This window comes from Cotesia typhae, unplaced genomic scaffold (assembly GCF_013202065.1).
Source record: "Cotesia typhae breed Kobodo isofemale line unplaced genomic scaffold, CoteBio_Ctyphae scaffold_58, whole genome shotgun sequence".
Classification (NCBI taxonomy): domain Eukaryota; kingdom Metazoa; phylum Arthropoda; class Insecta; order Hymenoptera; family Braconidae; genus Cotesia; species Cotesia typhae.
This window is the reverse complement of record NW_027423778.1, coordinates 137149-161726: the sequence shown is the minus strand read 5'-3', so window position 1 is coordinate 161726 and position 24578 is coordinate 137149. Positions and strand designations below refer to the sequence as shown.

At 29.9% G+C, this 24578-nt stretch overlaps 2 protein-coding genes across 2 annotated transcripts; both read right to left on the bottom strand.

The window, feature by feature from the left end:
- Positions 1 to 17626: 17626 nt before the first annotated feature.
- On the bottom strand, positions 17627 to 19981 carry LOC141537081 (uncharacterized). Its single transcript, XM_074257912.1, has 4 exons — positions 19774 to 19981; positions 19088 to 19538; positions 18403 to 18712; positions 17627 to 18329 (listed from the first exon to the last, which is right to left on the bottom strand). Exons 1-4 carry the CDS (start codon positions 19799 to 19801, stop codon positions 17763 to 17765), a joined length of 1356 nt encoding a protein of 451 aa, XP_074114013.1. The 5' UTR covers positions 19802 to 19981; the 3' UTR covers positions 17627 to 17762.
- Positions 19982 to 22906: 2925 nt separating this feature from the next.
- LOC141537080 (uncharacterized) lies at positions 22907 to 23794 on the bottom strand. Its single transcript, XM_074257911.1, has one exon. The coding sequence runs from the start codon at positions 23792 to 23794 to the stop codon at positions 22907 to 22909; it is 888 nt and encodes a 295-aa protein (XP_074114012.1).
- Positions 23795 to 24578: the final 784 nt, after the last annotated feature.

The following is a 24578-nucleotide window of genomic DNA, read 5'->3' as shown; positions in this document are numbered from 1 at the left end:
ATGATTCAATGAAGTACATGACGTATCAAATCAATTTATCAGAAATATAATATAAAAATTAATTTTATATTAAATTTTGATACTCTTGATTTGCTTATTTCACTGAATCTAATTATAACAACATATTTATTCCAATAATCATTTTATTATTAAACAGTAGCAGGGCAAACCAAGACATCCTATAGGAATTGCAATAAATTTTTGATTTTATAACTATTTAAGCGTATTGTTAAACATCATTTTGCACTTTAAGTGATATCCAAAAAAATGTTTGCTTAGGTCTGACTATGCATGAACCTATGTATAATTATATATCAACTTATATATAATTTAATAATAAATGATAATCTATAAAAGGCTAATTATGTTAGCAAAGTTTGATCACATCCAATTATATATGGATCCGTATATAATCAGATCTGATTTTATACCGATTCATATTAGTCAGGTATGAGTAGGTATAATCATATATAAGTCTACATATGGTTATATATAATTAGATATAACTATATATGATTAGTTCAAATCATTTTCTTCGGGAGTATGATCAGATCTAATGTTCCAAAGTATACTCTATTGAAATACTAATAAATAAATCATGTAAAATTTAGGAAATATAATACATAATCTATAACAAATGTATTACTTCAATATATATAAGCAAAATGTGTTATTAATTTAGTATTGATTTATAAATAATAATAATGAAAAAATTAAATAAAATATAACTTAGCTCTTCATCTGCAATTATTAATAAAAAAATTCAGATCTTATATTTATGTTAAAATCACTAAAGATCATAAAATCAATAATCATTGATAAATTTATAATTTACATTTGATTAGATATAATTATGTACATAGCTTTACGTTTGATTATATATATATATATATATATATATATATATATATATATATATATATATATATATTCTATAATATAAAAATGAATCGCAAAATGTGTTGGTAAGCGCATAACTCAACAACGCCTGGACCAATTTGGCCAAATCTTTTTTTAAAATGTTCGTTGAAGTTCAAGGATGGTTTTTACGGCGAGAAAAATTAGAATTATTGCTGGAAAAACCCTAAAAATAGCCCTTTTCTTTTTCTCACACAAATGATTTGTAACTAAAACGTAGTCAATTTGAGCTTTATTGCTATGGTATAAAGTTCATATTAAATTACAAGCACTCACTGTTGTCTAAGCAATGTAGGTGTGTTCCTAACGTCAAAGATCATATCTATCAAAACAATGTGCGTGTGTGCGTTGGAGCACAGAATACATAGTTGGAGGAGTTTAATGTCGCGTTCCGAAACTCGCGTTTCTTTTGTATTAGTTTCGGCACGCGAGATAAAATGCATCAGTTTCCACGTCATTACATCAGTCAAACAAAAGTCGCGCTATACTGGCTGCAAAAAACATAGATGTAAATGAATTAAATTTCAAAATTCAAGAACAAATTACAGGCGAATTGAGGATATATAAATCAGTTGATTCGGCTACTAATCAAGATGATGTAGTCAACTATCTACCGGAATTTTTAAACTCGCTGGATTTGCCAGGATTGCCACCTCACAATCTTCAATAAAAGGTTGGATCGGTGGTTATAATGTTGCGAAATATCAACCGTTAGCGATAAAAAAATTACTAAATAATGTGACAGAATCAACTATACTCAAAGGAAAGTATAAAGGAGAAGATGTTCTCATACCGCGCATCCCAATGATTCCGACTGATGTGCCATTTGAGTTTAAACGACTACAGTTTCCAGTGCGGCTTGCTTTTGCTATGACTATAAACAAGTCCCAGGGGCAATCATTAGTGTTTGTGGTATTAATCTAGAAAACCCATGTTTCTCACATGGTCAATTGTATGTTGCCTGTTCCCGTGTTGGAAAACCATTAGATTTGTTTATCTATGCGCCAGGTAATCAAACAAAAAACATCGTATACCACAAAGCAATACAATGATAATAATAATAATTATGATTCACATGATTAACAATAAAGCGATTACTTACTTTTAAATCCTTATATATGTTTTATTTAATTATTTTTTGTCATGATTTACGTAAGATGTAAGTCACATATGAGTCATATATGACTCAGTATTTCATACCTCCTAACGTAAAATTTTACGTAAAATATATGACGTAGTCATGACGTCAGTATTATGTCTCAATGACATTTATGATGTCAATATAACGTACTTGTGATGTCTATATCATGATAATGATGTCATAATGACGTAAAAGTGATGTAAAAATTTTACCTCAGAAAAAATATTAAAAAAAAAAATTTCTCAAAAATAAAAAAATTGGAATTTTGAAATCAGTTATAGTGTTGTGGACTTATTACAAACTTTGAAACATTAGTTGTGTGTAAATACTTGATGAAAAAATCTTGAGGTGTGTTGGGCTCGAACTCGGGTCCTCACGTGTCGAAGTCTGTAACGCTGCTCACTTGTCCAAGTATCGGTTCATGTACCGTAGTAACTAACTGATCTGTTAACCCTTACAAGACGAAAAATGTTTATTTCATAATTTATTCTAAGATTAAATGGATTTTAAGAGCTGGAATTATATAAAATTCAAGTCTAGTGATTTATACAATTTCATAAAATTTTATTAAAAATCATGAAATTTTGTAAAGTTCTAAAAAACTTTGTAAAAACATTTACAAATTTATAAATTTTCATAAAAATTGATTGAATCTTACACTTTCAAAAATTTTCGTGTAAGAGCGGACACAGAGAACTTTACATGGTTGAGTGAAATTTTTTCAGGGTAAACGATATATCCGTGTCATTTAAATATTTTTTAATACTTATTTAATTTCTCAAGAGAAATTTTTTTTTTATTTTATTTTTTCCATAAATTTAGTATTTTTTCTTTGGATTTTTCTCCTTCAAAATTTCAGTTTACGAAATTTAGATTTTCTTTTTAATTTCAATTCTTCCAAAAATAACATTTTTTGAATCTATATTTCTTTTTAATCTCAATTTTTTTCGAAATTTGAATTTCTTTAATATAACATACTAACAACATTATGAAACGTGATGTAAAATACTATTAGTCTCGTCAATGACAATCATGGAACTGTTTGAATTATTTCTAATACAATGTTTCATTAGCAGTACTCATGTCAGAATAGTATGTTACACATCTAGGAAAGTAAAGTTAGAAATGTCTCAGATCACACGTAATCCCAGATCACATGTAGCCTTAGATCAAATGTAAAACAAACATGTGATCTGAGGCTTTCTGATTTACTCCACGTGGAGTGTATACTATTTTTCAAGTAATAGTGCAATATTTAAATTACTGACATTTAATTTCTTGACGCAAAATCATAAGAAATTATACGTTTACTCGCTTGACGGTTTAAAAATTTAGAGTTCATGCCAGATAAATTGAATTCGGTATTTTGTTATCATTTTCACACCAAGTCATTTCTATTGAATGAAATCGAAAATATTTTTACAATGGATAAAAGTACCTAAATTCATGGAAAAAATATAAGTGAGAAACATATGCACCGAAAAAAAAAAAGAATTTCTTGCACCAAGAAAATTTTGACGGAGGCCGAAGTTATATTGGAGCAAGGAGAAGTGTTTTAGTCTCAATAAATTTTGACTTCATACATGAAATTTTCAGTCATCTTTAATACATTCTTGGTCCAAAGAAATTTACCTTTGAGTCAAGATTTTTTTTCTGCAGTGTATGGAAAAATACAAGCATAGATATAAAAAATTTATATCTCACATGTATTTAATTTCTATGTATTTTTCTTAAAAACGTAAATGAAAAATGTTTTGTATGTTATTTGCTAATACTCTAGTAGAAATGAAATCGAATTTTTGGCTAGTAACTGACCAGTTCGACTAGACTTGCCAGTTACTGGTTAGAACAGAGTGAAAACTTTATTATTTCTACTAGGGTATGTTAGATATATTCATTAATATTAAGAAATTATGAATTTTTGTTATTAAGAACGGACTTGCATTTGCAAGGTACCGGCTTAAATCAGCTGTTTACCTCTTCCTGATTCTTACAAAATTTTAAACCAATTTTCACTAATATCACCGGCCGACAAAAGAGGACTTTTTGAAAGTTGTTTTGATATGAGTGATAAATATCACTAATTTATAGTGTTATAAACATAAAATTACCTACATAATTACTCTATCACATCAGATTTTTTTACAAACAAGAAAAATGGTTTTTTCTTAATTTAAAAAAAATAATCAATTATTATATTATAAATACATATATTTGAAAACTTCTACAGAAAATGTCATATAAAATAGTCGCTATGAATCTATTTTGAGTGAGATCTTTTGCGTTTATCTGTAAAATTACGTCTGGGAGTAATTTTTTTATGGGAATCGTCAATAATATCACGTTTTATCGACCAGCATTAATCAGCCATCATATTCACATTCCATCGCCCTTGGTACCTTGTTTTCATAGTTTTGATGTCTTGGTGAAACCTTTCACCCTGTTCTTCACTATAATCATCAAGATTATCAGGGAAAAAATCCAAATGTGAATCTAAAAAATGGAGTTTTATGCTCATATTACACCCCAATTTTTGATACTTATTTAATAAATTTGCCACAATATTTTTATAGTCAGGATGCTTGTGATTTCCTAGAAAATTGTTGACAACATCTTTGAACGCCAGCCAAGCTTCTGATTCAGTTGTATTTAATGTCTTGTCAAATTTTTCATCGGTCATTAAAGATCTTATTTGTGGCCCATCGAATACTCCTTCTTTTATTTTTGCATCTGATAACCTTGAAAATTTTTTACTTAAGTATTTAAAACTATCATTTTCTTTATCCAATGCCTTAACGAATTGTTTCATCATACCGAGTTTAATATGAAGCGGAGGTAATAAAATTTTCTTAGGATCAATTATATTTTCTCGTATCACATTTTTGGTTCCCGGTTTCAGATTTGTCCGAGGATTCCATTGTTTTTGAACGTAATGCTTTGCTCGTGCCCTACTGTCCCACTCGCATAAAAACAAGGATATTTCGTGTATCCTGACTGCTGACCTAACAGCATAGTTATAATTTTTAGATCTCCACAAAGCTGCCAACCATGTTCTTCATATTTAATTATATCAAGTACTGTTTCTAAGTTTTCATAAGTTTCTTTTAAATGAACAGAATGAGCGACTGGAACAGAAGCATACTGATTCGTGTTGTGTAATAGAACACCTTTTAAACTCCTTTTCGAGGAATCTATAAAAAGTCTCCATTCTCTAGGAACATATTCGGCTCCTAACTTCCTAATGAGATCAGGAATATTATGACAATAAACTAATGATTCTTCTTGATTGAAAAACGGAAGAAATTCCTCTTCACGTTTCCTGTACCAAGCAAAATGTGTATTAGGAGCTAACAAATTTTTTGCATTAAGTCTAGATCCCAGAAGTTGAGCAGATTCTTTAGTAAGATTTAAATCTCTAACTAAATCATTTAATTCACCCTGTGTGAATTTCTGAGGCTGATTTAAAATTGGTTCAAAAACTTCATTAGATTCTTGACGCTGCATATTTTGTTCTAATGATGTTGAGCTAAGATCAGATATTGAACTTGAAAGAGGCACTGGAATATCTGGGCCGTGCGGAAGAGGACGTGTTACTGAGGTTACATTTGCGTAGACTATTTTGTTTTTATTTTTAGCATTGAAACCTTTTACATTGGTACAGCAAAAATAACAGTCATCAAAATGATTGACTCGCTCTCTCCATATCATCGGTCTACCAAAAGGTAGAGATGCTTTTTTGCCGTATGTCCACTGCCTTAATAGTTCAACACAAATAGTACACACAAAGTTCGGAGTCCACGATCTGAGTTGAATTTTAAAGCCAAAATAAGAATTATAAGTCTTTTCCACAAATTCAGTAATTTTCAATTTCTGTTTCAAAGTCATAAAATTTCCACAAATGTAACAAAATGTATCTGGACTATTACGACACTTTCTTGAAAACATTATATTTTTCCGACAGTTTTAAATCACAAAACAACAATTGAATATTTTAAACACCAATAATGAAATGTAAACAATTTTTTTAAATAAACAAACTGACTTTAGCAAACCGTTTGTAAACAAAGTAACTATAAAGGCTTCTTTCCATGTAACACGTTTTGAATGGTCGCGTCGAGGTTCTAACTAATATATTTTCTCACAAGATGTCACTTAATTCGATAAAAAAAGCGCCATGACTTATTAATTTAATTCATTTTTACTGAGCAATCAAAAATTGCGAATATATTCGTTTTATCAAAAATCTGATTTCATACGATAAAATAAGGTCTGATTTCGGTATCAGCACTATAAAATTAGTGAAAAAAATTTATTATATCTCAAAAAAAAAAATCATGTCGGCCGGTGTATTTAGTGAGTAATTGTAAACTATACATCTTGTTAAAGAAGTTTTGTGCTTGATAAATTTTGATAGATCGATAATATTAAAAAAATACATCTCCCAAATTTGATCAATATTATAGAAAATAATCGTTTGTGACTGATTTAGAAAATGACTTTTAAATTACGTTAATATTATGTGCAATTCCGACAAATTATTGATGTTAAATAATGACTCAGAAATGGTATCGGTATTACGTACGACCGTGACTTGTCACTGATGTAAACAAATGATATTAATCTTACATCAAGATTACGTACAACCGTGACTTGTCGCTGATGTAAACGCTTGATGTTAAACTTAAGTCAAGATTACGTACAACCGTGACTTATCACTGATGTAAACGCATGATGTTAAACTTACGTCGTTATGACATACAATGATAGCATTAATGTTACGTAATATTGTAGTCTATACATTATGTCAGTTGTACGTAATATCTAAGTCATTTCCATGATATCATATAGAAGTAATAAACTTACATCAGTATGATGTCAAAATTATATCATATATTTTTACATCATAATTGGATCATAAGATAGGTCAATTTTACGTCAAATTTACGTTAAATAATGTGACATTCCTATGACTTATAAATGACGTCATATTAAAGTCATGTGTCCACTGGAATATGCTTTGTTGTTATCTGAAAACTCATTTATATGATAGGTAGTACTCATGTTTATGACATGATTAGAGCTGCTGAAGAAGCTCTGCTATTTGTCATTGCTATTATACGGCTTGATGAGAAATCAGTGACTAGACGAAAAATTCGTTAAATGGTAGAGCTCAATCCCAACACAGATGCCGTGGCTTCGAAGAAAGAAAAAACGGTGTGCTTTAATCCCCTTGTGGAAATAATTCTCTGAAAAAACTCTTGAAAAGTCTTTATAACTCTGAATAACACGCTATCTGCTGGAATTAATTGATACCTAACATATTTTAGTTTACGAATTTACAGTTATAATCTTTGAGTGTTCTTAGTTTCTAATAGGTGGCATGTGGTTAGAAAATTCTTTCCTACCTAGAAAGTTGACTTTAATATTTGATAGTCCAAATTAAATACCGATTGGATTTACTCTTTGAGTAATATCTGTTTCCAACAGCAAGTGCACTTCATTTGCTGTTGATGTTTTGACTTGCTCAACTATGAGTGATTCGATGCCCATCAAAGTATTTTCGTGATGAAAATATTATTTAAAAAAAATTTTTTTAAAACATGCATTAATTCTTTTTTATAGTTTTATTTAATTCTGATAAGTAATTTTTTTGAAAAGAAATATTTTCTTCTTTTCCTGTAAAACTGAACAAGTCTTATCAAGTCTTAATAACTCTTTGAGAAATTCCGCAATTGCAGGGAAAATTTGACTTTTGAAGAGTATTGCAGAGTTTTGAAGACTTATTAAGTCTTTCCTTCACTTAGTTAGGGATGTGAAGAATTTCGAAAAGTCTTATTCAGAGTTATAAAGACTTGTCAAGAGTTTTTTCATAGAATTATTTCCACAAGGGTCCGGCTCATTTAAGTCGCAAAAATTTATCTACAATGTAAAATCGCGTGCAAAAATAGAAAAAAATGAATATTAGAAGCAATAGCAAGAACCATTTGAAACAAAATCATTCAACAAATACCAGAAATTCATGGTATAGTGAATGAATGTGGTTTTTGAATCCAAAAACAGTGTGATAGTAAAAATGATTATCTAATCATCCCGCCAAGAATTTCGAAATTATTCAGAACAATTTTTTATTTCAACAATTTTCGACAATGCTTCTCTTTCGACAATATATCTCTCGAATGCTTCACATCGTTTTTTAAGTTTCAAAGCTGATTCGATTTTGGATTTAATCAGTTTAGTAGTTGAAATAATTCCAAAGAAAGAATTTTATGTGATCTTCGTTCAAGATTTTTTTCTCTTCAATCAAAATCATTTTTTTTATCCATGAAATTTTCTATTTATACTATACAAATATTTTATCTGATATTGTCAACTGTTATTATGAAAACATAAACTTTTAAATCTAATATTTAGCAGATATTAAATGCAATAAGCATAATTAAATATAATTAGTGTAAAGATAAATGATGAATAAAAAAGTTATTGCAATAGATGACGAATCTTTTCATTTAATTATTAAGTGCCCAGATTGTGATATTTTGTAATCTCGGACATGCGTGGCTAATAGACCCGGACTCAAGAGCAAAATACGTCTGGTAGCTCTGCAAGTCCGTGGATAACAGACCTGGACATCCGTGGCTAATAGACCCGGAGTCAAGAGCTCAATACGTCTAGTAGCTCTGCAAGTCCGTGGATAACAGACCTGGACATCCGTGGCTAATAGACCCGGACTCAAGAGTACAATACGTCTAGTAGCTCTGTAAGTCCGTGGATGACAGACTCCGACATCCGTGGCTAGTAGACCCGGACAAGAGTACAATACGCTCAGCAGCTTTGCAAGTCCGTGGATGACAGACTCCGACATCCGTGGCTAGTAGACCCGGACAAGAGTACAATACGCTCAGCAGCTTTGCAAGTCCGTTACTAACAGACGGATTGAACAATACATTCTCAAGATATTATAATGTAAGGTTACGTAATTAATAAAATTTATAATTATTCTTTATTTGAAATTATCCCTCCGAATGATAAAAATAATATATATTTACGGTAAGGTTTGGGCAGTTTTCAATCCAAAGAAACTCACAGTACTGTCATCTATGGAGTATTTTATGATTCAATCTGTAAATGTGACATCATTTCGCATGCACTCAGTTTATATATACATGCAATAAATACAAATTATTAAATATATTCAGAGTAAAGCTTTCAATTTTTTTAATTAATTTGGTCAAAATTCATAATTGAAACTTTCAATCCGCAAAAAAGCTACTTTCTGACTTTAATCGTAGAGTCCCGGACAAATATATCATTTTGAGTAGTTTTTTAAAGGTATCCGGGTCTATAATTACAGTCACCGATCTGTCCGTGGATGGTGCCAATAGACACTCCGGAGCATATTACCTCTTTCCGTCGCAGATTAAACTGGCGTACTGTAAAGATATGATGGCACTATTCTCTAGCTCGGTTCATTTATGAATTAATAGAGACTGGAGAACCTAAATTCTTTCGCTGTATATTCAACAATGAAGATTATGACAATAGACGGTCCGATCGACTTGCAGCTAAGAACAATTACGTCTCTTTCAAAATGCCTAATTTCGTCACTGCCACCTTTGAGCATTCTTTTATTGTATCTTGTATTCGTTTATGGCAAGAGTTACCAAGTGATATTATTGATTCCTATTCTCTCGAGAGCTTCAAAAATATAGCGTTTGAATTCTTCTTAAATCTTGAACTATCTAACAGTTTATAATCCTATTAATTATCCAGTTTGGCTTGCTTGAATTTGCATTTGAACTTACTCATATGTTACTTACTTAATTTATTGTATTGCATTGTTCTATAATGTTTGTGCTTTATTATTTAAGGTAGTACTACCGGTTTTAGAATTGACGTTCAGAATTTAATGAAATTTGGCAAATTGGTACTTTATAATATCATAACTAAGCAGTAAAATTTTTGGAAGCCTGGCGAGTCTTGAAAAAAAGATATTAATATTTACATATTTTTGCTTTTACCATTGATCCTTATGGAAAATCACAGACTTTATTTTATTTCATAAAACTGGACGTTAAGATTCTAATAAAAATTAAGACAACGAGAGAAAATAACATCTAGAACATATTTTATAACAATCAGTATGGTTTCCGAGCATATGAGAATATTTATTAATAAAAAAAATTCAAAATTTATCTCTGTCTCTCTTTCTACAACGTGATTTAGTATAGGGAAATCTACTACGTTAATCAAATAAGGTTAGGCTTTGGGATTTGACTCTTGTGGTAACGGTAGTACTACCTTAACCACATTATTTAGTAATTTCTCATCAGTTATATTTAAATTTTGTATTGTTGCCATTCGGCTAAGTCTTGGCATATAAATTTGATAAATAAAAATAAATAAATTTTTTGTAATTTGTTACCAATTCTTCTACTATCGTCCGGTAGTTTTCACTTTTTATTATTCCTAAAAAGTTTTGGGACACATTTTTAAAACTTACTCAAGTTGCTCTTTCCGTCTCATTCAATTTTCTTATAACATTTACATCCTGGAATAGAGTTCGAATTTGGGGTCCATCCACAACTCCTTTTAATTTTACATCTTGGGTAGAGCACCTTAAGTGAGTTTGAATTATTGTGATTATTTAAACTATTCGGACGTTTAAAATTATTCGAATTATTTGAATATTCGAATCGAATAATTCGGTTTGGATTCGAGGCGAATAATTTGTAAATTCGAATATTTGCACACCCCTACAAAAAACAAAAGTTAGCAAAAAACTGTCCTCATTTATACCTAACCTCTATTCGACGTTGGATTCAAGCCTGGAGGGTAATAAAACTAAATTTTATTCTCTAACTCAAAGTATTGACTGTTGAATCCATTCTCCATGTTACAATATAAATCTCCTATTATTTCACGTTCTATGTTGATACAAGGCATTTCAACGTAAATCGAATGCAAAACGATGTTTTATAATCGAATGCCTTCATCTGGGGTCTCAGTGCAATTATTTTTAATTTTGTTAAAAATAAAAGCGTTTTAAAAATGAGAAAAATAGTGATACTTGGAACTAATTTTCTGTTTCGACTTGATTTTTTTCAAATCTCAAAGATATTTTATCTAAACTCAGAAGAGAGTTCCTGAGACAAACTCAAATAATTTGCTGTGAGGAATACTAGCTTGGTAGCTTTCAAACTAAATTAGCTCAAATTATGAAAACATTTGATTACTTTTTTATTTAATCACAGAATGTTGATTAGAAAAAATTTAAGGTTTTTCTACAAGTTTTTTGATTACGCCTTTCATTGAAAGTTAAAAGCGCGGGGCTTAAAAAAAACAATCTGTAGACAAAAGTTAAATTATAATTTTCAAGATATAATGATCGGTTACTATACATTGGATCAATTCTACCATCCGTCTCATACGAGCACTTTGATTACCAATGAGTGAGCGCAGAATTGGGATGATCTTTTTTTCTTTAAGTAATTCTATACTTTTTTTTATAATGGCAATTTTTTAGTATCAAAATTTGTTTAGTCGTAATTGATGTTACTTTAGAAAATTTTTCAAAAATGACAAGCAGAATGGTGTCAATCTAATACCTACCGGAGATGGTAATGAGTCTCAACACAACAGAAATCAATAGTCATCAATTATTCTAAATAATGATATGTAAATGGAACACGATGGTAGGCAATGAATGTCATTATTTATTGAGGCATATCCCGTGTGTATTGCGAATACAGGCAAAGCGGATGTTCATCGTTATATTTGTCGTCACACAATAACAAAGATCGATAGAGATTTGATAAATGTAGAGTTCTAATCAAACTCTGGACGTATAAGTGGTCGAAATATTTTCATTTATTAATTTATTTTATAAAGTTAAAAAATTTATCGGAAATAATCGTATTACACGGAGAAAAATGGATGATGGATACCACTATACCAGTATGGGCGAGAACGCCATGCAAAATAGTATCGAATATTTTTGTCCATTATTAAATTGTACCCATTGATGATTCGACCATTGCAGGAATGGTAATATTGACGATAGTTATGGCGGAGGCCGCAATGCTAGTCTGGCCGTCAGACCCATAATGGCTTGCCGTATATAGGGTGATTCAGAATGACCTTCACAGCGGAAAACTGAAGATAGAGGAGACGATTCTAAGAATAAAGTTCCTTAGTCGCTTTTCGATATTATCAATAGTTTTTGAGTTATTCAAAATGTAAATTGACCAATTACAGACAAGCTTTAGGAATTAAAAAAAATAAAAAAGAATAACAACAAGTTTATCAATCAATAAGTTTAGCAACACTGTTGCAGCAGACTCCAAGTTAAACGATATTTATTTAATTTAAAAAGTTCGATTTCTTACAGAAAAGAAACAAAACACGCAATTACAACCTAGAACGTATTTGTATATTTTTTTTATCTTTTCCTTTTCACAGAAAACATTATCGATTTAAGATGATGCAATTATTAAAAATATAACTTCTGGAGAATTGACAAAATAAATTACGTATTTTTTAATACATAAACTTCAACCAAGATTAAAAAAAAATGTTTTAAACTAATCAAATTGTCTTACTGAAATAAAAGCAATTTCAAACAGACAAAAATATAGATATAGACAATACATAAAATAATTATTGAAAAATCTCTGATTTTGCTTGCTCGGTTTCGCTTAGGACTTCACTAAGCGCTTGATGTACGTCATAGCATATTTGCGAGACACTCAGTGAGACGGCCAGCGAGACGTCCAGCAAGATGTCCGGCGAGACGGTCAGTGAGACGGTTAGCGAGATGTCTGGCGAGACGTCTAGCGAGATGCCCGGCGAGATGGTCAGCGAGACACCCAGCGAGATGTTAAGCAGCTCCACCAGGAAGATTAACAGCAAGTCTTTTCGCAAGATCTTTCACAACCATTTGTATGTTCCTTAACACCGGGCGTGCTAATCGGAAGTCCCCACCTATTAGAAACTAAGAACACTTAAAGATTCTAACTGTAAATTCGTAAACTAAAATGTGGTTAGTATCAATTAATTCGAGCAGATGGCGTGTGGATAGAAAATTCTCTCCTACCTAGAAAGTTGACTTAAATATTTGATAGTCCAAATTAAATACCGATTGGATTTACTCTTTGAGTAGTATCTGTTTCCAAAAGCAAGTGCACTTCATTTTCTGTTGATGTTTTGACTTGTTCAACTATGAGTGATTCGATGCCCATCAAAGTATTTTCGTGATGAAAATATTATTTTAAAAAATTTTTTACAAAACATGCATTAATTCTTTTTTATAGTTTTATTTTCAATTTTCTTTAATTCTGATAAGTAATTTTTTTGAAAAGAAATATTCTCTTCTTTTCCTGTCAAACTGAATAAGTCTTATCAAGTCTTAATAACTCTTTGAGAAAGTCTGAAATTACAGGAAAAATTTGACTTTTGAAGAGTTTTGCTGAATTTTGACGACTTATTACGTCTTTCCTTTACTTAGTTAGGGATGTGAAGACTTTCGAAAAGTCTTATTCAAAGTGATAAAGACTTTTCAAGAGTTATTTCAGAGAATTATTTCCACAAGGAAACCCTTTACTTGGAGTCAGATAGTTCATTGGAGACGAGAGAAAGACCAACCAGCCGCTGATTTCGCCAGTTTTCAACCTGGACATCGGTCAATGTTTGGAGAATTGGAAAAGTTAAATCAGGTATTATTATTACAATTATTTCAGGCCAAGCTTGAATTTGTAAGTTGAGAGACCGAATTAACTGTAATAAAATTTTGTCAATTAATGATCGCTATTGTCTCAGATGTCACTTTTAATTTAGTAGATTCTTTTATAAGTAAATTATTTATCAATGTCATTTATTTAGTTGTTACAAGTCTTTCAGTTATGATAAATTATTTAAGTAAAATTATCTTGGTAAAATTTGAAATAGTAGAAGCAATTGTGTCATTTAGATAGTCAAGGTCATTCTCAAGGTTTTATCGATAGGAATTTTATTGAGACGTTTAGAACTTATATATTAAAATTTTGGCAATTGTGGAAAATTAAATTTAGGCCATTTGGCTAAATTTAATTATTGAAATTTTTGATGAATTTTGGGAATTATAGAAATCGATAAAGAAAAATTATCAGAAGAAATTTAGTTAAATTTAGTTGAGAAATTTTGGTTGAAAATTTTGGCAAAAGTAATTCTGTTGATTTTGTGAATATAATTGTATTAAATGAATTTAATAAGAAAAACTGAAGAGGGATTAATTTTGAAAAATTGATAATTTTGTATTAAGAATTGTTAGGGGAGAATTGATAATTATTTGGAATTAAAATTTGGAGAATTTAGTGGTAATAAAAGTTAGAGAAATTGAGTTAGCGTCCGGTGGACGATGTTATAAATAAGTTAAGGAATAAACAGTAAAATTAAGAATCCGTCAGGTTGACGTGGAATTTTGGTAAATTGATATGCCGTCAGGTTGACGAGGAAAAATTTAGAGATATTGAGATATTCCGTCGGTGTGACGAGGTTTAGAAAACTGGTTATTTAGTTATAAGTTAAATTGGCAAAGGCTAGCGTAGGTGAGAGGTTCTCAAAATTAAGTTAGTTTATAAGAAAATTGTTAAGTTTTGTAATTTGATTGAATAAATCAATTTTAATTGTTATAAATATTTTCTCAGTATTATTTACAGCCCTCTCGGACTTCTCACGACCCTGTCTTTCCCCTCTCATGCTTCCCCGGTTTTTGGGACACCGTGTCTAAAATCCCAGTGGCGTCCTTTCTAAGGAGGAAAGAGGTGACTAACTGGACCTGGGCAAAACACCTTGGTTACAATTTTGTCTGTTTGAAATTGCTTTTATTTCAGTAAGACAATTTGATTAGTTTAAAACATTTTTTTTAAATCTTGGTTGAAGTTTATGTATTAAAAAATACGTAATTTATTTTGTCAATTCTCCAGAAGTTATATTTTTAATAATTGCATCATCTTAAATCGATAATGTTTTCTGTGAAAAGGAAAAGATAAAAAAAATATACAAATACGTTCTAGGTTGTAATTGCGTGTTTTGTTTCTTTTCTGTAAGAAATCGAACTTTTTAAATTAAATAAATATCGTTTAACTTAGAGTCTGCTGCAACAGTGTTGCTAAACTTATTTGTTATTCTTTTTTATTTTTTTTAATTCCTAAAGCTTGTCTGTGATTGGTCAATTTACATTTTGAATAACTCAAAAACTATTGGCAGGTAGTCCTAGCCAATATTGTTATACTACAATATATGGTTGGGAAATCCAATTAATTATGAAGCCCACGAAAATGATCGCTTTTTGATTATAACCGAAGGATTTCTTGATGAGAACTTGGATATTTATGCTCGAGCAAATATTAAAAACGAACACATGTAATGACATATAGTTATATATGAATGATAAGTAATTATTCATAGTTATACATAAATTATATATAATCTTAAGAACGAACGTATGTAATGATGTATAGTTATATAAAAATTATATGCAATTATATATAACCTCAAAAACAAACATATGTAAAGACATATAATTATATATAATTATATATAGTCTTATATAATTATATATAACCTTAAAAACGAACATACAATCGTGGTCATTAATTTAAGAATGTTTTTAATATTACTGGAAAATAGTCGTTCGTAAAATAGGATGTTTATTAACTCTAAATTTGGAAATCAATTGATAATGTCATTTGTAAAATTTGTCGCGAATAAAAAATGATATTAATGAAATTAGCGAAATTTAAATTTCACCAATTATAAATTTAGTCATTTAAAAAATAGCGAAAAACAAAAATCTGTAGGTACGTGAATTTAGCCAATTCTTACTGTAGAAACTTGTCAAATTAGCCGATTATAAACTTTGTGAAATGTAACATTAGCAATTTCTAAATCTCTCGTAATTCTTTAACGGATCGACGGATCAAAAAACGCTTTTAGGCATCTGAAAGGACTTTCATAAATTGAGTTTCTCTGAAAATTTCTGAAAAGTTTCTGCAGTAAGAATTTGCTAAATTCACGTAGCCGAAGATTTTTTTTTCGCTATTTTATAAATGACTGAATTTTGATTTGGTGAAATTTCCATTTCTCTAATTTCATTAATATCATTTTTTATTTGCGACTAATTTTATAAATAACATTATCAACTAATTTTCAAATTTATAGTTTATAAACGTTCGAGTTTAGAAATGGCTATTTTCCAGTAAACAAAAACATACTTAAATTAATGACCACGATTGTATGTAATGACATATAGGTATATATAAATTATATGAAGTCATATATAGATTATATATGGTTCTATAGAATTATATATAATTTTTTTTACCCGGGAGACTATATCTGTAAAAGGCCAGATAAATCAAACAGAGTTTGGTAATTATGTAATTATTTCAATTTAAAATAAAATTGCTGTACATTTTTATGTAAAATTATGTAAAATAAAACTTTTCAAAATTATATATAACTCTACGAAATCACAAAAGTCATTATATATAATTATACGAAACCCCGAAAGTCATTATATATAATTATATATGATTTATATATATAATTATATATAATTATATATGATTTATATATAATTATATATAAATCGCATATAATTATTAGGGTGGGTCAAAAAAATCAACTATTTTTTTTTTTACAATTAATACGGAAAAATGGGTTACTAGGCACCTTAAAAAAATTCTCACCAAATATGAACTCTTAATTTTAATAGGAAGATCCTCTGCGTCGCAGTTTTTCATTTTTTTCTCAGTCCAATAGAAAAAAATTCATTCCTCATCATTAATTGGTCGTACAGAAAAAATTTTTTTAAGAATTTTGTAGGAAATTTAATGCTCTACAAAAAAGGTATCTTATGTTTTTTCCGTAAACCCCACCATTTCACTAATATTGAAGATTTAAGATTGATTATTTTAAGTCAAATGTCACTTTTGTTTATGAATTTTATAACTCGACAAGAAATGGCTATTATTGAATGGGCAATAGAAATTTTTGTAGCAAATTAACTGCTCTATAAAAATGGTATCTTATGTTTTGGCGATTAAATTAATCGTTCAAAAGATATTCATCATCAAACTTTCATGTATATCGATTTTAAGAGTTTTTGATTAAATAATCGAAAAATTTCAATTTAATCTATCAGTTTTGAGAAAATTTACACGAAAAAAATTTTTTTTCATCAACTGAGAAACTTCAAAATGTTTTTCAAGCTTTTTTTTATGTGTAAGTATTTTTATCTACATTTAAAAAAATAAATTGTACATTATTTATCGCTTAGTTAATCATTTATCAATAAAAAAGCAAAGTTTTCATTATAAATATATTATGATTTCAGTTTTAGAGAAAAAATGTCCAATTAGTTATAAGAAAGTTTTTTATTTCAATTTTCAACTGAGCTATTCATTTTTAAACAATTTTTTGTTGCAAGTAGGGTAGTTTTTTCGATGCTCTTTCACAACTTGCAATAAAAATTGAAATTGCTCTTCGTCTTTCGTTAAGCATTGGTTATATTCACTTACTAATCCGACACCTCGCTCTGCCACATCATTAACAACTTTGAATTGTGCGAAAAATTCTTTATTTTCATTATAACTCTCATCAGTAGACCATAAATCAATATTTTTGTCAAGAAAATCATACGGCAGATCAAAGATCTCAAAAAGTTTTAATGACTTCTTAGAAACAAACTTATATTTTTTTGCAGAATTAAATGTAAATTTTTTCTATCAATAATAAATCTTCTTGCTTTAGAATCTGTACCTTCGCGAGTCTTAACAGCTTCGACAATATTCTTCTTTATGTTTAATGGAACGGTATCATCAAAAAGTGATAAAATAGCAAGTTCATCACTTAAGTACCATAAATGTGAAGTCATTTTTTCACATGTAGCCAAGGAAATTAAAGAATTAATTTTAATGTACTCACTTAAATTTTTCATAAACTCTAAGTCGTGATTAGCAGCAGAAGTAGCAGAAGTTGATGAAAACCAAGCTTTTACATATACCATAACTATGAAAATACAAAATTGTCGAAGACCATCCAATTCTTTCTTAGAAAGGTCAAATTCATCTCTAAAAATAAACATTTTTAGGCAATAAATTGCCTTTGCCATCCATCTTGCATGATGAACTGCACCAGGACGCTTGAAGAAAACTTGCTCTCGTGGCATTTCTCCCAGAAAAATTAATGACAATTCCAATATTTCTTTATAATCATCTCGGGGTTGCGATAACTACCAAAAGTAATCAATTATTCGTAAAAATCAAAAATTATCCTCTACACTTAAAATTGTATTTAAATAATACCTGTAAGTATCGCTTAATAAATGAAGATAGATTATTTTTTTCATTCGTAATAATATTAGCAACAATACTATCTTCAACACCAGATTTATACTTCGTTTTATCGAATGTGTCCCAAAATTTTTTGAATCTGCCAAATATTGGAACATTTGGTCCGGATGATACTGGCCAATAGACTTCGAATGCACTCCTTAAAATGATCTCATAAATATGATGGCGACATGGTAACCAAATTAATTCTTTTCCTAAGGCCTTTTCAATTTCTTTACATGTACCATGATGGATTCCTGTATAGTAAAAATAGATAATTACACTTTAAGTTCTGTATTTAATAAAAATTGTAACGCATATTTAAAATCTATAAATAAATAAAGAATTATTACTAATGGGCACGTGTCGAAAATTTAATTAATGTATGAAAACAATTCAACTAGAACGATGAAAATAAAATTTTCTTTTAAATATTTTATCCTTTTAAAATATTGATTAGTTAGATAAAATCTGTGAAACAGATTTTATTTAACAAGTTTAATGAAACGTCATTGATTAGTTATCCGTATTAACCGCAGTCGTGTCAAAACATATCGCCTTGATGTAACTAATAATACCCCATTGATTTAACGTTGACAAGATGGTTGCTGTTTGATTTTCTGCCGATCCACTATTCATTTTTGGAACTGCAAGTAACTGCTCAGTACCAAAAGCAGTCAAAATAATCGGTAATCGATCCACAAATTTCGATTCAGAAATGTCATTCAGTATTTTCTCATCCCAATGCACGACATATTTATCATGAGCTTTGAAGTTATCTTTTAGTCCTATAGCAGTGTCTTTTCGTAAGAGCATGCGAGTTCGTTGAATTGTTCGATAACTAAGAGTTGTATCTTCTACATTAACACTAACACTTGATAGAACTGGAGCAATAATGAACATCGCATTTCTACTACTAACATTAGCTCTGTCGAGTGCTGAGATAAGCTCTGGAGTTAGAATATTTATTTTTGCTCGTGTTGTCGGTATTTGAGGCACATACTCTAAATCTGAACCGAAATTTGTAGCTTGACTTAATGTAAGGGTTGAAGATGACTCTGATTCCTCACTTCGAACAATCTCATGGCTGGTTGAGGGTTGATTCAAATCTAAAATAAGCGTTGTTATTTAATTAATGGAAGCAAAAATATGGAACTCATTCATTTTGACATCAAATAAGGAACACAAAGAGTTTTTTATTTATCATCTACGAACATATTGACATTTATGATATAATTAATTAGAAAAACAATAATATACTTTATTATTCATAATTTATAATCAATTTAATTTATTTTCAATTCTGATTAAAATTTATAATAATTATATGTTGTAAATACTCACGACTTTCATCTACTTCCATCGTATTCATAGTACTGTTTAATTTATTTGGGTTATTTGAAAGAATTTCTTTCCGGGTATCACTTTTTTGATTTGAATATAGTTCACGAATATCATTATCAAGCAGTTTTATTGATTTATGATCTACAATATCAAATAATGCTTTGATTTCATTCTGAAATATTATTACATTTTTGTTTTGGGCTGATGATTTTTTCGCACAAAAGATTTTTGCAATTTCAACCATCGGTTATGATAGCGAAGAATTTTTGTATTACATTAGTTGATCCACTAGTCGGAATCTGGTTGTTTTTCCATAGTTCAATAACTTGATCAGTTGCATTTTTAGCACTTTGTTTGATAGAACATTTTAACACTTTGAGCTGATAAAAAAAAACTCATAACCTCTTTCACTGTTGGCAACTTACGTTCTGAAATTTTTGCATGGGTTTTCCGATCAAATGAATTTCCTTATCCATATTTTCGATAAATATATAAATTTATGTAGTGACCGCAAAATTTGTAAATATTTAATCGTTTTATCACATATACAAGATCATAACTTGTGGAAACACTAGAAATGCTGTAGAAAATGTAAACAAATAAAAACAATATAACTATAAAGAAAAATGTAGGTGGCGCTAGTTCACATGGGAAACAGAGAAAATAGAATACAAAACAAAAATTCTCTACAGAAGAAATTTTCCCAAGGACAATATACAGCTGTAGTGAAAAAATTTTTTAAGACGTTTTGAAGACGTTATAAAAAAACAACATGATCGTGATTTCTAATGATGAAAAATAAAAAGTTTGGAATTATTGAATAAAAATTTTGAAAACAAAATTCAAATAATACTTACATTAAAGACAAAAATGAAATTTTCTCAAAACTGATAGATTAAATTGAAATTTTTCGATTATTTAATCAAAAACTCTTAAAATCGATATACATGAAAGTTTGATGATGAATATCTTTTGAACGATTAATTTAATCGCCAAAACATAAGATACCATTTTTATAGAGCAGTTAATTTGCTACAAAAATTTCTGTTGCCCATTCAATAATAGCCATTTCTTGTCGAGTTATAAAATTCATAAACAAAAGTGACATTTGACTTAAAATAATCAATCTTAAATCTTCAATATTAGTGAAATGGTGAGGTTTACGGAAAAACATAAGATACCTTTTTTGTAGAGCATTAAATTTCCTACAAAATTCTTAAAAAAATATTTTCTGTACGACCAATTAATGATGAGGAATGAATTTTTTTCTATTGGACTGAGAAAAAAATGAAAAACTGCGACGCGGAGGATCTTTCTATTAAAATTAAGAGTTCATATTTGGTGAGAATTTTTTTAAGGTGCCTAGTAACCCATTTTTCCGTATTAATTGTAAAAAAAAAAAATAGTTGATTTTTTTGACCCACCCTAATAATTATATATAGTTATATGTAAAGTTTTTTACCCAGGTTATAATCAAAAAGCGATCATTTTCGTGGGCTTTATAATTAATTGGATTTCCCAACCACAAATAAATTTGTAACTCTCGAGCTTGTTCATTTTGATTAGTTTCTCCTATTTTACATTTAAGCATTTGTACACTTTAAATAATTTTTAAGTTATCAACTTCAAGACTTTCATGTATATTAATTTAGAGGATTTATTAAAATTTAACCAATTAAATAATTGTCTTCGAATAAATTAATTTATTAATAGTCAATGAATCTTTCTATCGGTGTATATTGATAATTAATAATTTAAATAAAAACAAAATAAAAAATTTTGTTTATTACGCATCGATCATGCATACGATTTGCTTTCCTTGTAGTTGTTAAAAACTCTGTTATTCAAGTAAGTCTCATTGGTAAACGGGTGAAGTAACAGTCTCTCGAGCGTCAGGTCCCAGGTTCGGTTCCCGCGCGTGATGGTTTTTTTTTTCTATGGAAATAATTCTATGTAATTATTTATAGTTGTATATAATTATATGTAGTTATATATAATTATATATAGTTATATATTTTTATAAAAGGCCATTTTTCATATATAATTATATATGATATTATATATAATTATGTGAAATTACATATAACTTTTTTTACCCGGGTAGTTTTAAAAATTATAATATTTACATGAAGGTATATGGAGATTCCACCAGCCGTGTATTTGGTTAAGAATTTAATGCAATTAACGATTTTAAAAAAATATTATTTCCATCGAATTTGATTGAAAAAATAATAAGCTTTCGATTAAAACAATAAATAAGTAGGTTTTCGGGCGTATTACGGAGATATGTTACATTTTTTATAAAAAATCACAAGGTACTTCCGTTCTTTAAATTCTTGTATTTAACTTGGCTACACCGCTTGCGCAGCTACCCGACACACAAGTAACCGCAGTTTTTACACGCTTTTTATTAACTTCACCCCTGATGGCTACACTTTGAGTCAAAAAACCTACACTAACGAGATTTTAGCCAAGCTCTATCTAAGTTCAAAGTTTTTCACTGCAGGAATCTGTATTAAATCTGTACTAAAGTTGCTTTAAGAAATTCAAATAAATCTACACCGACATCTAAACTAAAATTATTGACCAGAATTTTTTTGTAGAAGGTTGGCTAAAAGTTATAGTGAGATTGCTGTGAAAATTGACGTCAACTTGACTATAAATTATTTTGAGTGAATTTATTTCGTTTCAGTTTATTCGTGTGTGAATTGAAGTCAAGAAATAGTTCAATAAATCATTTGGAATAAATTTTAATATTGTAAAATGAAACAAAAGTAAAATTAGAATCAGGAAATAATTGATAAAATTTTTTTTTTTTATTTTATTTTATTTAAAGTACATTAAGTAGTTTAAAGATTTTGGGAATATTGTCAGGATCGTTGAGGCACTTCCGGATGTCTCCTGGTATTCTTCTGTCATTCAGTTCTGCTTTGTTGCATTGGGTGATTATATGGGCTACTGTTAGCCTGTCGTTGCAACTCGGACACACAGGAGCTGGTGTTTTTGTAAAGAGATAACTGTGTGTCAACCTTGTATGACCTATTTGTAATCTCGTTATAATGCACTGGTTCCGTCTGTTATTTATCCTGGGTTGGACTTCCCACACATGCTGTCTTATTGAGTGGAGAACTGTTTATTTGGAGTTCCAGAGGCCGTTCCACTTTATCCATATATATTCATCGATAGACTTTTTGAAGTCGTTTAGCGTCACTGGGGCGTGTGTCCAGTCCAGGCCTTCTACAAGAGCTTTTTTAGCCGCTGAATCGGCTTTATCATTACCAGGGATTTGTTGGTGTGACGGAACCCAAGCTAGTACAGTGCAATATCCTTGGCGAGCTTGGTTCTGCAGTTTTTGTTGAATACTCAGTATTCCCGTATCGCTATTATTGTAGCTGTTAACGGCCTCGAGTACGGATTTGGAGTCAGTTAGTATGAGTGTTTTGTTCAGTTTGAGCCTGATACTTAGTTCGATTGCTTTTTCCAGAGCATAGGACTCGCATAAGAATATAGAAAATGCCTTTGGTAGTTTATAGAGTTCTTCGTGCTCGTTATAGACGACAGCACAACCTCTTTGGTCCTCTTTGACAGATCCGTCTGTGTATATATGTGCGAAGTCTTCATATTTGTTTATCAACTCGTAAAATAAATTTTTGTAGATGATATTGGTGGTATCTTTTTTACTATTCGTCTCGTTATAAATGTGCATATCGATTTTAAACTCAAAGCTGTCCCAAGGTGGGATTGGATTGATTCGGCGTGGTAGCACTTTGTTGATAACCAGTAATGGGTCTAGCGTTGCTTGACGGATTCTGTAGGCAAGTGGTTGAGGGAGATGAGGGTGATACTGGTATGGTTTATAGTTTTTAGGCATGATAATGCTTGCTGTGTGCAGAGGGTTGTCTTTGTGGCATACACTGGATGCCAGATACTTAATTGATTGGCGTAAACTTCTGAGTTCTAGCGGTAGTTCGTGACTTTCAGCTAGAATACTCATTCTAGGGCTGCTACGAAAGACACCCATAGCTAGCCTAACTGATGTTGTTTGGATGGTGATGAAATTATTAAGATAAAAGTAGAAAATAAATCACTTGTAAATTTCGTTAAAAAAAGAAATCGACAAAAGTTTGAGAGAGAGTCGGCCATCTTGCCTCGCGCTAAAACTCTGAGTAGAGAACACGCAAGGTCGAGACTAAAATCTTAGTGCGCTGTCAAGTAAAATAAAATAAAATAAAATGAATTCTAAGTTTCAAACAACACAAAAGAAAGTAAAGTAAAATAATTTAGTCGAAATAAAATAAAATTCAGTTATTCAGGAACAAGTAAAATAATTTATTATTATTATTTATTTATTTAGAAATATCTGCCAAGGCAAATGCCGACTGGCAAAGTGTATACATAAATGTTTTACATAACATGTAATATAGTATATAACGGGTTTTTCGACCTCGTGCGTTAGCGAGGCCGAAGTCCGAGATAAATAAATTTGGCCCACCTGGTTTCTTATTGTTGGGCGCCAGGAGCTAGGCTCCACTCACGTCGTGTCCGGCTTACTCCGACCGAAACTCTTCGTCGGGGTGGCGGGTAAAAGGTGCAACCTAAATTAAAGAGGAACTAGGAACGATCGTCCGGATACTAATAATTCGCCGAAATCTTAGTATTAATTCTAATTTATTGACAAAATAAAATAAATGGTCGCCGGAATAACAAAATTACAATAATCAATGTATCAAATTTCGCACGCCGCAATTAATTCAATTATTAATAATTAACTTCGTCGCAGAACAAGCCGCAAGAATTTAATTAAC